This window comes from Dermacentor silvarum, chromosome 6 (assembly GCF_013339745.2).
Source record: "Dermacentor silvarum isolate Dsil-2018 chromosome 6, BIME_Dsil_1.4, whole genome shotgun sequence".
Classification (NCBI taxonomy): domain Eukaryota; kingdom Metazoa; phylum Arthropoda; class Arachnida; order Ixodida; family Ixodidae; genus Dermacentor; species Dermacentor silvarum.
Genome location: NC_051159.1, coordinates 165289837 through 165304568, shown reverse-complemented (window position 1 = coordinate 165304568; position 14732 = coordinate 165289837). Strand labels below are relative to the sequence as shown.

At 45.3% G+C, this 14732-nt stretch overlaps 1 protein-coding gene across 1 annotated transcript; it reads right to left on the bottom strand.

Annotated features, from left to right (window-relative positions):
• Nucleotides 1-10450: 10450 nt before the first annotated feature.
• On the bottom strand, nucleotides 10451-11912 carry LOC125946444 (shematrin-like protein 2). Its single transcript, XM_049669764.1, has 2 exons — nucleotides 11861-11912; nucleotides 10451-10767 (listed from the first exon to the last, which is right to left on the bottom strand). Exons 1-2 carry the CDS (start codon nucleotides 11870-11872, stop codon nucleotides 10516-10518), a joined length of 264 nt encoding a protein of 87 aa, XP_049525721.1. The 5' UTR covers nucleotides 11873-11912; the 3' UTR covers nucleotides 10451-10515.
• Between the last annotated feature and the right edge of the window lie 2820 nt (nucleotides 11913-14732).

Below are 14732 nucleotides of genomic sequence, written 5' to 3'. Positions count from 1 at the left end.
AGTCAGATTTGCTTTGCTGATTGCGAGGAGTACATTCTTGAGTCGTTCGAGATGTTCATCAAACGTTCTGGAAAACACCACAACGTCGTCTAAGTAGACTAAGCACGTCTGCCATTTCAGTCCAGAGAGAACAGTGTCCATCATCCGCTGAAATGTGGCAGGTGCGGAACACAGGCCGAATGGGAGGACTTTAAATTCATATAATCCATCAGGAGTCACAAATGCCGTTTTTTCGCGGTCACGCTCATCTACTTCGATCTGCCAGTACCCAGACTTAAGATCCAACGAGGTGAAAAATTGGGCGTGGCGTAGACGGTCCAGAGCGTCATCGATCCGTGGCAGAGGATAAACGTCGCGTTTGGTGACACTGTTAAGCCGTCTGTAGTCTACGCAGAAGCGTAGTGTGTTGTCCTTCTTTTTGACTAAAACGACGGGTGACGCCCATGGACTTATGGATGGCTGAATCACGTCATCATCTAACATTTCTTGAACCTGGCGCTTTATCACCTCCCTTTCCGTAGGCGCAACGCGGTAAGGATGCTGACGAACGGGGCGTGCTGACTCGTCCGTAGGAATGCGATGCTTCGTAACGGAGGTGCGCCGTACTTTAGACTCGGTAGAGAAACAGCCAGAGAAGTCGTTGATAAGGTCCAGTAGCTGTTGTTTCTGTCGTTCCGATAAGCCCGGGTTAATCTGAATGCGATCGCTCAGGTTGGCCTCTATCGATGAATTAGGGGAAGCAGTTTCTAGCGAGGCGACATCAGTGAAGGCAGCAATTTGATGGAGGAAGGCGACAGCTGTGCCTTGCGGTAAGTGCTGGTATTCGTTGCTGAAGTTTGTCAGCAGGACTAATGAGCGTCTGTGCTGAAGCTGAACGAGGCCCCGTGCAATGCAGATGTTCCGCTCAAGCATTAACGGAATGTTTGCCTCGGCGATGCCCTCATAGCCGTCGAATGCGTCGCACGTTACCAGGGTCAGTAGGCTGCTTCTTGGCGGTACCGTTATGCTGTCTTCGACGATGCGCAAGGCGTGTTCGGTGGGATTCTCGTCGCCAGCGTCGCTTGCTATAGCTTTTGCCGTAGAGAACGTCACGCTCGATTTTTCCAGGTTAATTATGGCTCCATTCGCCTGTAGAAAGTCCATGCCGAGTATCAAGTCCCTCGAGCAGCTGGGCAGAATAATGAAGACCCCGACGTACGTAAATCCACAAATATTTACCCGAGCGGTGCATCTGCCCACAGGAATTAATAGATGCCCTCCAGCAGTACGGACATGCGACCCAGTCCACTGCGTAAAAACTTTCTTTAACTTTGACGCAAGCTCTCTGCTCATAATCGAGCTGTCCGCACCAGTGTCAATTAAAGCAGTAACTTCTTCGTCGTCTATGGTAACCAGTATGTCTGACGTTACCACTTGCCTTTGGGCACTGGAGTGTGACTGAACGTCGGTGCTTTGTCGTCGTTGTCGTCGTGATGGAGGATATTCGAAGCGCTCGGCGTCAGCGGCCTCACCTCCGGAGGTCGCTGGACTCAGTTTTCCGGGTTTGCAGGGCTGGGTGAACGACGCCTACGAGCGTCTCGATGAAATGAGGGACTTGGCGATCGGTATCGAGCAGGCGATGCAGAACGGGGCTCGTGCCTTCGCTGCTCGAATGAACTGTCGCGACTCGCGATGAAGTTCTCTATCTCCATCGGGCGCTGACCAGGTCGTGGACGAGGTGCACCTGGAGGGAACCCGCGGAGGCCCACTCGTCGATAGGGGCACATCCTGTAGACGTGGCCAGCCTCTCCGCAATGAAAACATAGGGGCCTGAGGTCAGGAGCCCGCCAAACGTCGCTTTTTCGGGGCCTCGACTCCTCGATGGACGATGGACTGCGACGCCTGAACACTACTTCAGTCTGTTCGGAGGGGCGCATGACGTTTGAGGGGCCGTACAGCGACGGTCGTCGTACGGCGTCCGCATAAGTCATTCGGACTGGCTCCCGCTGTTGTGGTACCTCGTAGCGTTCAGGAGCTTGGACGGCTTGCCTAATCTCGTCGCGCACTATCTCCGCCACAGAAATTCGGGCTGTCGGCGCGTCGGTTAGCTGCATTTTGTGGAGCTCTTCTCTTACCACAGCCCTGATCAATTCGCGTAAGTCCTCGAGGTGGTTTTCCGAGGTCATGCTAGAGGGGCTGTGTGAAAGTTCCATCACGTTGCGGTTGTATTGTCTGGCACGCTGTCGAAGGGCCCTTTCCATTGCTGTCGCTTCAGCAAGGAAGTCTGCAAGTGTTGTGGGCGGATTCCGAATAAGTCCAGCAAAGATCTCTTGCTTCACACCTCGCATCAAATGTCGCACCTTCTTGTCTTCGGCCATTGAGGCATCCGCACGTCTGAACAGCCGAGCCATGTCTTCAGTATACGTGGTGACGCTCTCGTTCGGGGCTTGGAATCTTGCCTGTATTGCCAGCTCCGCTCGCTCCTTCCTGTCCATGTTGGAGTATGTGGCGACCAGCTGCTGTCGGAATTCGTGCCACGAAGTCAATGTCGTTTCATGGTTATGGAACCACGTCCTCGCGGAGTCTTGGAGCGCGAAGTACACGTTGCGCAACTTGCGGTCTTCGTTCCATCCGTTGCATTCGGCGACCCGCTCGAAATGGTCTAGCCAATCTTCCACGTCTTCAGTAGCATCTCCGTGGAACGCAATCGGCGTCTGTGGCTGGTTGAAGATGATCTGCGCCGGCGAAACAGCCGCAGCAGCAGGAGGCTGTGGGCTCAGGTTCATCGTCCGGATACGATCGGGCAACAGACCGTGCTCAGGTTGGAGCCCTTGAAGACGGCGGCTGGTGCGTACGTGCACAGGAGTAATCTCTCCCGGACTACTCACTGGGGATGAGTCAGGGGTACGCTGCGTCTCCGGCAATGGTATCATATACCCAGCACCTCCACCAGTAAAATGTCACGAAGATAATTATAACGAGCTTGCCGAAAGAGAACAGCCTTCTTTTATGATGGCCGACACTCAAGAGAACGCGCGCACACCTGCGCCCTTCGTCGTCTTCTCTCTGGCGATCTTGTGCCTGTAATGGGCAGCTGACTTATCACGATCGGTGCCTGTAGTGGGCAGCTTACTTCGCGTCAATATTATCATCAATGACTATGTTGAGCGTCTTCGGCATGTTCGTCAAAGAGCAAGGACACCGGCGTCTTGTTTTCGGCAGGCGCGATGACCAAGTAGTGAGTTTGCTGCGCCAAGTCCACCCCATCGTCATGGACTAGCGCATGAGCCGCAGTGTTCATAGCCGCCGCACACTGCACGGCATTGTCAGCATCCTGACGTCAGGATCCTGGAACATGTGGTTAAATGAGCGTCCGTCTCATAGCGAGTCCAAAGGGCAACTGCTGATAACAGCGCCAGCGCGATCTCTACGTCACGAGACAAAGGGGCACAACGATTGGTGGGACGTACCGCCGCCGAGCATCGCGACACTTGTGAAAGAGTCATCGGAGGTGAGGAGGGGTATAATAATTGGTCATCCATCATCCGTTTAAACGCCTGTGCTAAGGCACAACTGGCGGGAAACCACCACGCTCATGGAGCCAAACTACCACGCACATGGAGCCAAAGCCCATGCTGATGATGATAGTTTTTTTCTACACGCGCACACGATCCTGGGGAACCTAGCCCTTACCAACTTCACTGTACAATTAAAAAAAGGGTACAAGATACAATGATGGGACCAACTGTGTTTTGTTAGCAGTCGGTTTGTGCACGTTGGGGAATTTGAAAGTTATCATATATTAACTAATTAGTCAAATTCACTTGCATAATTCACTTGCAAATCACTTGCGTAATTATATAAGCTGAAATGCCACATTGTCCATCGAATTCGAAAAGATCAAATTCAGCAGTTCTCAGCTCGCTACATTTTTCACAGTTATTCTTTTCGCGTTTCAAACTTGGGGCGCAAAGCGCGAGAAAGAATGCGAAGTGAAGGCGAGTCCATGCATTGCGACCATGTGACAGCAGCACTATCCCCCAAAAGGGGTTTCAAGTAATCGACGAATGGCAGACTTGGTGACCGCGAAAATTAGCATGACGATGGTGCAGCTGTTGGTCGCTACTACTAGCAAGCAAACGCGGCTTGCCCTTTTTTTTTTTTTTTTTTTTTTTTTTTTTTTTTTTTTTTTTTTTTTACAGCGTAAGCTGTTATGGGCTCATTCCAATAGCCGTTTCGGGTCGCGATGATGCCGCCGCCGGCTGTGCTGCGTGTGCCGCGCAGGCCTGTGACTTCTTTTCTTCCTTTCTTTTTTGATTCGCTTCATTCGTAATTTTTATCACTGCCCTAACCCGCACCGCCAGTAGCACACCCAGGATCTCTGCCAGGGGGAGGGGTTGACAGTTTGCCTTAGTTTGCGAATACCATCTAAACAGCTGTAATTTCATGTTCTTCACGGGATTTTGTCAAAAAAATGCGCTTCTTGCGCAAGTTTGCGAGTGTGCAGACGATTGCCCGTCTTGTATCTTAGTTACAGTACTCAAAGGCGCATGGAAAGACAAAGGGTTGAACAAAAGGGGTCGGGGGGTTAACTCGGCCTCAGGGGCGGGGGTTACAACCCCCGGAACCCCCCCCCCCTCCAACCCCACTGTCGGTGCGGTGCGCCAGTGCATGCGCACCGCAATGCTCTAACATACAGCGTGACGCGGCGACTCGACTGATCGCTCGTAGCTACGCGGTAGCCTTGTCCCTTTTTTCGCGTTCACCAAGTCATCCATAGAATGTTGATTCATTGAAACCCTTTGTGAAAGCGCTGCTATCGCACGAGCCGGCCTTCACTTCCCATTATTTTTCACGTTTTTCGCCACTTTGAAAAACAGAATGAATAACTGGGGAGAATGTAGCCTACTGGTAGCTATTTTGAATTTTGTGATTATTAATGCGATCCGCAATTTGACATTCGAGATTATACGATTGTGGAAGTAAATAACAATTTAGGCAATTGATTTTGACTAATTTCCCAAGCAATGACAATGAAAAAAATGTCACAGTTTCGCCCTAAGGGCGAAGCAATGAATGCGATAGCAACACAGCAATGTCATACGAAGTAAGGTGAGTGGCTTTGGTAGCAATATGAATTGTAGTAAACATGAGCTGATTAAGTAAGCAGGTGTGCTGCGGCGTAAGTAGACCGACATGGAGACACTCGATGACCACGAGAAGGCGCGTGTGAAACGGTGGTGTTGATGAGAAGCGCTTCCCGTGGGCAGCGCGTGCGAAGGGACACACCTGTAGTGCTGCACTGCCGATCCGGGCAGCATTGCATGTGTAGCGTGCGTTGGAAAATGTCGCCTGACTATTAATAACTGAATGAACAAGCGTGGTGTGAGCGCGCAAAAACAAACATCAATAGATCACACTGAATGACTGCAGACAACGACTGTCAAAACGCTGGCAGCAAGCGCATAGACCGCAGCGGGCGAAAGTACGTGCGGTCTATCGCTTCAACGGAAACTGAGCGGCGAATGCACAGCGCATACAAAGGTCAGAGCCGTGTGGAGATAAGAGACGGTGCGGGCGAGCGACGAGCGCGGTTGTTGGCAGAGTAGAAGTGCGCCCCCCCCCCCCCCCGCCCCCCGCTCCCTCCGGCGCTCGCTTCCCGCTTCCTTGCTTGCGCGTGGGAGATTGAGTGCGTTCGCTCTCCGTGATAGCGATAGCGTGCGTCCCCGCACGCTTCCGCTCGGGCATACGGCGCGCGGCGAAGATTTTATCTATACGGAACCTCACGGCGACGGTGACGCCGACGGCAAAAATCCGGTTGAAGTGTCCATATAATTGCTATCGCAATAAAAATCGCAGGATGCCCAAAGCAACTGCCAAGTAAACACTGCTCGTCCCATCGTCACACCGGTTTCGTTGATATTTATTTGGATTCGCGTTGCTTTCTGAGAATCGTGGATCTCCCTATTTAAACGCGCCCATTGGCACAACGGTGACCCCTTTAAAATTTAACACAAAAAAATGTCACAAGCCTGCGCGGCACATCAAGCACATTCATAGCATAAGCTGGAGAAGCGGCTGCATAGAAGATCCATATTCGGCAGCACGCACTAGAGGGTCTTCGCGGCGAAGTCTCTTTGTGTTGTCTCCGAGACCGATCTGAGCTGTCGGCCCAGCGTCGACGGCAAGCTACGACTTGTGCTGCTTTCTGCACAGCGGTCTGCTGAGCTCGACTTTGCCTGGTTGTAGCCGCCGAGTAGCTCTACGATTCGCTTAATTCTTCAACAGCGGTTCGTACCTTGCGAGGAGGCGCCATAAAGTGTATACCGAAGCGTAAACACAGGTATCGAGACTACGTGGCGCACATGTCACATTCCTTGACCCGTGGCACGAGATGATGCTGTTGATGATGATGATGATTTATTGATGATTTAATGGAATCGCCTTTGATACGGGGCGGTGACAAATACTCACCTAGCCCGCATGAGTTAACCAGGGCCAGCTACATGCGACATGAAACTTCTACATGCAACCGCTACATGTCGGGACACCTGGTGGAATACAACGCAACGGCAATGCAAGGTTTTCACGTATGGACACTACACGGCGCGCATCTCACATTGCGTGTCAAATGGCACGGTACAATGCTAATGATTCTTATTATTAATTATTATTATTATTATTATTATTATTATTATTATTATTATTATTATTATTATTATTATTATTATTATTATTATTATTATTATTATTATTATTATTATTATTATTATTATTATTATTATATAAGCAATAAGAGCACCAAATTATTCATTAGCGGCTTGTGTCATTAGTCAAAAGATAGCGGACCACTATTTTGAGGCATGTCGCATTAGTGCAAATCTGCCCCTTCCCGGAAAGGACAAGTCAGAAGAAAAAGATAATAGCAAACAAATGGAAGTGCAGATTTTTAATAGGAAAACATTTGATCATTTGATTGCACAGTTTGACTGGGAGCAAATGACTGGGGATTCGAACTATACTGGAGTGTATGAAAAATTTTGTGAGCAGCTAAAGAAGTTTGAGCTTTCTAGTATGCATACAATAACTAAAAAACAAAGAAAAGATTACGCCTGGTTTACGGCTGACATAATGAGAGCTATTTCCTACAGAGATTGGTTGTGGAAAAGGAGCAAGCGTGCGCCGAAAAACAAAGAATTGAAAACGGAATATAAGATTGCGAGAAATAGGGTCGTTGCTCTCTTGAGATCAGCAAAACGGCGGTATTTTTTAGGTAGATTCAATCAAGCATACAAAAATTCAGCAAAAACATGGGCTTTAATAAATAATCTCCGAGGCAACAGTGTCGCGCCTACGAAGTTCCTGGAATCTTTTTCAGATAGGCCAGATATAGTGGTAGATAAGTTCCATCAATTTTTCACACGTTCTTCTAATACTGCGCAGTCGCAGAGACACACTTGCTCACTCAAACAAACTGTCGAAGCATCTGCTTTTTTGCCTACGTTGACGAAAGAAGACTTGAGGAGAATAATTTTCAGTTTTCGAACTAGTAAACAACCAGGTATAGATGGGGTGGCTGTTGCCACACTAAGAAGAAATTTTGACACATTAGCAGACATACTACTTTTTATGATTAATGGTTTTATAAACACCGCATCAATTCCAGAAACATTAAAAACCGCAATTGTTAAGCCGCTGTATAAAACTGGGAAAAAAGATGATGTGGAAAATTATAGGCCTATCTCCATTTTGCCTATACTCTCCCAAATACTAGAAAAGTTTCAGTTTGATTGTATGACTTCCTTCTTAAAGAAATTTTCTGTACTAACACCAAGACAGTTCGTATTTATTGCTGAGCGAAGTACTATAACACTGTTAGAAGAGTTTACCGATGATATATGTTCTGCTCTAGATAACAACCTGTATAGTTGTGCTTTGTTTTTGGATTTGGCAAAAGCGTTTGAAACTGTTAACCATTACATTTTATTGGAAAAGTTGTTTCGTTTGGGTTTCAGGGGACCCTTTTTTGATCTTCTCTATAATTATCTGCATGACAGGTCCCAGGTGGTCATGGGTAGCAAAGAAATTGTTAGCAATAGGAGATATATTACAGGTGGTGTTACCCAAGGATCGGTGTTGTCACCGCTGTTATTCAATTTATTTATGAACGACTTTCCCTCGATAATCAGAAAAGCGACGGTGTATCAATATGCAGATGATACGGTCCTACTCACACGCCACATACGTTATGAGGAAGCTATGAACACTCTACAGAGTGCAGTTCATAAGGCCGTGCAATGGTTTGAAGAAAATTGTGTATTTATAAATGCTAAGAAAAGCAAACTCATGTGTTTTCGAAGTCCATTAAAAACTCAAAACATAAACTTACCAATATTTTTACATGATGAACAATGCAATTCATGTACATGTACTGCTATAGAATATGTAGACACATTCAAATACCTGGGTATAACGTTCCACAGCGGCATGTCATGGCACTATCATATGGCATTTTTATGTGGTAAACTAAGGAGTGTGGCATATCTACTCTTTAACATAAAGGGCTTAGTACCTGTACCAATCAAGAAATTGATAGTTCGCGCACTAGCTTACAGTGTGTTGAGGTATGGCATAACAATTTTCGCCTTTTGTTCAGAGAGCTGGAAAAATCGGATTGATACATTACTAAAAAATATATTAAAAAATGTGGCATATGGTACTGCACTAAACTCCAATAATATATTTCATGAATTGGGATTTTGCACATTCGAGGATTTGTTTATCAGGACGGTTATTATTCGCCATAATTGGAGTGATGAATTTAAAGAGGCATACATTGCTCCTCGATTGTTGAGAGAAAAAAAACTTTTAGAATACCCTATTCTGCTACTAAGTATGGAGAATCTAGAAGAATAGTATACATCCCAAAATATTTAATGATTTGTCTGATGAATTCTTTTCTGCAACTTCAAAAAAACAGTTGAAGAAATTATTGTCGAAATGTTGAATTATTGTTCCCATTCGTTATTGCAATTATTTATGCTTTTGTATCTTTCTTTGCAATGTCATTGTCTGTTAATATGTAATTAGTACCAACTATATGTCTGAAAGATGTTAAAAATGAGTTATAATGTAAATATGTAACCACATCGCTGTACCGACTCTGCCGGGCCTAGTCACACAAGTCCTCATGGACTTAGACAGGCCCGTTTCTTTGTATTGCTATTGGATGTGTATCAATAAATTATTATTATTATTATTATTATTATTATTATTATTATTATTATTATTATTATTATTATTATTATTATTATTATTATTATTATTATTATTATTATTATTATTATTATTATTGCTGCTCCTGTTGTTGTTGTTGTGGTTGTTGTTGTCGCTGTTTATAGGGATCCCCGTTGAAATGGAGTGGTGGCGGACACCATCGCCGACCGAAAGGGCTATTAGAATGAGCCCGTTGCAGTTTACGCTTTAATATGTGCTGACCCCGCCACGGTGGCTCAGTTAGCTAAGGCGTTGCGCTGCTGAGCACGAGGTTGCGGGATCGAATCCCGGCCGCGGCGGCCGCATTCTAATGGAGGCGAAATGCAAAAACGCCCGTGTGCTTGCATTGTAGTGCACGTTGAGTAACCGCAGGTGGTCAAAATTAATCCGGAGCCCTCTACTATAGCGTGCTTCATAATCAGAATGGCTTTTGGCACGTAAAACCTCAGAAAGAAGAAAATATGCTGAAAAAATCAGAGCAATAGTGTTATCCACTCTATGGTCGTCTGCGCTGCTACCCTAAGCGTACAACAAAATTAGAGGCCGACGATGCAAAGGCCTCTGGCGATGTACTCGCGATGTACAGGGAGCCTCAACTAAAGATAAGAAGAAACATACGATCTGCTTTAGCTGTTTGTCGTCATATTCGCGGCATTCCTTTGAGTCGGCTGCTACAATATTTTCCCCATACTTGCAATCTCTTGTCATTGGTGCTCCAAAGGTTTCACACCAGGTAAACTGTATTGTTAACGAGAGACACCATAGCCCATGAGACATATTGAAGCTTGTTTCAGAAAATAAAAATATATCCGTTAAATTGGTCCAGCCATATTTCAACCAGTTCAGAAATTTCTGAAGTACTATATGGTATATAGGGGAATGTAATGTTCCTTTGAATCAATGAAATGTTTATATTCCCGTAACAAAACAAAAAAGATCAATCGTTAAGATTAGATCCTATGTGAATCTACCATGGGCCTTGGGTGTAGGACAAAGAAACAATCGAATAGGCAGGAAAGACATGAAAAAGTATTATTCGTGCAGTGTTCGTCCTATGCTTCTTCTTTTGCCACTGGTTTAGTCGCGCTGGTCCTATAACAAACTCTGTGAAATCAGTAGATTAGTTTTCCCCCCGGTGGTCAATACGCAATCACTATAGAGTGTGGACAGATGTGCCGTCACACAATCGCTTTATTCAGGCACGTAGCAGCCAATTCACATAGAAAGCTGCCGGATTTAAGGGTATTTGTCGTAGCCGTCTCATCCGTGGTGCTTGGCCCCGTATCCCAATCCTCCGTGCTGCTTCCCGACTCTGTAACCGGAGTGTCCGTGTCCGTAGCCACGATGATGTCCACCGTGAGATTTTCCATGGTACCCACCATGGCTCATGCGGTATCCTCCACCGTAACCTTTGCGGCTACCGCCGTGTACTTTGTGACCGCCAGCGTAACCACCGTATTGGCCGCCAGACAAGGCAACACCAATCGCCAAGGCGAAGACGAACAGGGCGATCTGTAGGCAGAAAAGAGTCGTTTTTAATCACACTTGCACAAATGGTCTCTAATGAAGTCTGCGCCTATTTTACTTTCCACATCAAGAACTAGGCAGTCATTTAGGCAAAAATAAATTTTTCATAATACTGACAGAAGAGAAGACAAAATCAGGTAGAGCATACTACAATCCCCACCCTGGCTTACAAGAAATGGCTTTACTACCTTTCTTTCTTTTATGCAAAAATTTCTCTCGTTTTCCAAATCTGCGGCCACGGCGGCCGCATTTCGATGGAGGAGAAATGGAAAAACGCCCGTGTGCTTGTTTTGTAGTGCACGTTAAAGAACCCCAGGTGGTCAAAATTAATCCGGAGCCCTCCACCACGGCATGCCTCATAATCATAACTGGTTTTGGCACGTAAAACCCCAGAAAGACGAAAGAAGAAGAACGCCCGCAACAATTACCCCTGTGTAAAAACCGTTTCCAATCTGCCATGGTGATGTTTCTTCTACCCTGCAGGAGTTGTCTTGCGTGCTCCGTCGCGTCAATAGATCGCACCCGCGTATAATTTGAACGCCGTTCGAGAAGTCGTTGTTGTTGCTGTTACCCAACCAACCTGTGCCACATACACACCATGTGCGACTAGTCAAGAAATTGGTGGATTAAGTGAAGTTATAACCCCAAATAAACATTGATGATTGCAATAGAGTAAGTACTGATGAAAGGTGAAATTACGTGTTACAATGAAAGTAGCAGTAGTAGGAAAAATCTATAATCATTAATTGGAAAAGCACGCACACAAAAAATACAAAAGGTAGAATTTTTAAACAGCGCATGCAGTTGAACTCCGTAAGAAATTCCCGGTCTGCGGAGCAAAGAACCCTGTGGCTGAATCCCAGAGTATGGGCCCCAAAGGAAAGAGTCTCTGCGCAACGCTAAACTTAGATATCGCTATCAGTGCTTTACCCTTCGGGCGAAACTGCCACTTTTTAGTTCTTTATGCGGAACTCTGCTTAGTTATTGCAGGGTAAATTCACCGATACATATCCGCTAAAGTTCCCTAAACTCAGGAAGCCGACAAACACACAAAACGATAGAAAAAAGTGCAGGTTACCGTGATCTTCATGGCTAACTTCCTTCAACGGCTGCACGTCCACTGATGTCCGCATAGGGCAGCCTGGGAGCTTAAATACAGCTTTCCATTTTAGAAGATAACACGTACGAGACATAATTCGTGCACACGCGTAGAGCTCCATTTCTCTTGTGCGCAAATTCCAAACAGTTCACTTCGCTAGGTGTAAACACATCGTATATCTGCCCTTTCTATTCCGCCGGTCCAGAGTCTCTATTTCTTTCTATTTGCTGACGTTAAACACTTGGCTTTGCAGTGTGACTCTGTGTGAGAAAGTTATTCGACCATTCGTGAGACCAATAAAGGCTTAATATGCGCCAGCACGTTGTTGGAAAGCAGACGGTATGAGGCCGACAGAACTTATACCCGCAGTAGCCTTCGCACCTTCGCAATGCTTTTGAAGTTGGGCACTTGTTTTCATAAACTCAAGCTTTCACCTGCACTTTATTTTCAGCGCGAGTGCTTCCTCATCGACAAGTGATAGTTTCATGATGATCGATGCTGCAGAAAGATTACACATTGAAAGCTTACAATGCTTCTGATTTGTTTATAGACGTAGCTTTTGCTATTATATGATAAATGTTGCAGCACACTCACGGAAAGGCCCCTTCTGAGCTGCCAAAGGTTACAGGAAGAAAAGAAGGCGGCTGACATTATTTGTGCAAACAAGACATAATCGGTACATAGCAAGGATAGGCTGATTTAAACAAATAAATAAACAAGAAACAAACGAGAAAGAATATTAAAGTAACATGCGTCTAAAGTCGGAACAGGCTAATGCGTAGTTAACATGAAGTTATAATTCGCATATAGCAGGTCATAACACACAGAACATACACAGCAAGTGATGTCAATTAGGATCGTAGAGCAGGCCATGTGCAGTTCCCTTGTAGTTCAAGGAAGCACAGTCTACTCGACGATGCAATATATACGAGGTTACACTCAGGTTGCAACTAGATTAAGCTGAAGGGATATTTCGCAGAAACCTTAAACGGCAGCACAGGAATATATCTGCAAACATAATTGATACACAACACATTACATCACTCTTGTAATAATCCTGAATTCTTGACGCTTCCAAAACAATCTTGAGGCACTAGCCGTACGCTTGTGCAGTTCATTTGCCGGATATGGCCCCAATATATATATATATATATATATATATATATATATATATATATATATACAGGGTGTTTCAGCGAACACTTTCAAAAATTTTAAAGGTTGCCTGTGGCAGATAGCACAATTCTAGTTTATGAGCTGGTCTACTCGAAGAGGCGGACATTGCTTGCACAAGAAATTGAAATGCATAATCAAATAATTAGCAAGAATTCACCAATTAAGTTTTTACCTAATTACCTGATGGCCCATATTGCAATTTACTGATTGTAGCCTTGGAGTTCGCAAGGCGGATCCACTTGGAACAAATTCTCTAGATGACAGCAGTTTCGAGATATTAATTCCTGAACTCTGCGGAGAAATGCATTGGCGTTCCAGTTAGTTTCTTAACAAAACGCTGCTTTATGAATTGAAGCACATAACGTGAACTCGAGGGTGCGAAACATATTATACCTTTTGGAGAACCAGTAGTGTCATGGCCGCGTTCATTACGGGCCGTGAATTTGAACATTTCTTCCAAAACAAGACTTTGCTTAATATCTTGAAAGCGTGCCTGCAGAGTGATTTATATAAGAACGCAGAAAATCAAGTTTACCGCAGAAAAAAAAATCAGATCCTGACAGACGATAAAAGTGTAAATAAGCGAACCACAGTCTACTGTTTTAAACAAGTATACGGGGGCGGGAAATTAACACTGCGAAAAATTCAGGTCCCGACAGACACGTAAGAACGTCAGTTACTGAAACACAGTGTATTACTTTATAGATGTATGAGGCGGTGCTAGTTTCTCGGTATTGTTAGGCGCTTGTTCAATAAAAGAGAATTTCCCGCGGCCTCTAACGCTTTCCGTAGCTGGAAAAAGAACAGAATGATTCCTGCTTTGCGCGGAAATATTACTCTACCCATATTTTAGATGGCACGACATATCAGGAAAATAGCTGTGCTTGCCAAGCGAATGAGAGTTCAAATACGTATTTGCTTCCATTTGACCCCAGCGGAAGACACGGCTAGGAATTAGCGCAAAAGAAAATCGTGGATTGGCGCGTGTGCGAACATTATTACATCAACGTGTTCGCTTCCCGAAATGAAAGGTGTACTCATAAGCCTCGAAGCATCTCTTTGTGGTCATTGCTGTAGAACACGCTTCAACGTATCGACTTCAAGCTGACATGAGTGTTACATTGAGTAAAAAGTCAGCTTTTTGTTTCTAATTTCACGATTCTTCTTTTTCAAGAGACCGAGGTGAGTGTTGATTGCGGGGACAGTGCAATTAAAATAGCGCCTTAGGTCAACAAAATGAAACAGAATAGCGAGGGCTGTAATATGGTCGGGCCAAATGAGGAACACATTGTTTCTCTTCCCTGAACTCCAGTCATGAATAGCAATGCGAGCACTTACGGCCCAGGTCAACAACTGAATCTCTGTCAGCGGCTTGAAGCTGTCAGCATTTCGGGTATGCCTGGTTGGCGCACTTCTCATTGTTACTGCTACCTTGCTGAGTCAGGGACATGTCCAGGAACAAACTGCTACCTCACTACCGCATCCAAGAAGTAGATTGGAAATCAGAGTAAATAAGAGGGACCCACGTGAGCTGCATTGAAGTACAAGACGAGCAGTTACTCCAGCAAAAGGATTTGACAACGGTCTATTTCTTCTAATAGTGTAGCTACAGATTACTCTAAGTATAAATACGCATTCGGCACGGTTGAAGAAATGAAACAGTCAATTGCATAGC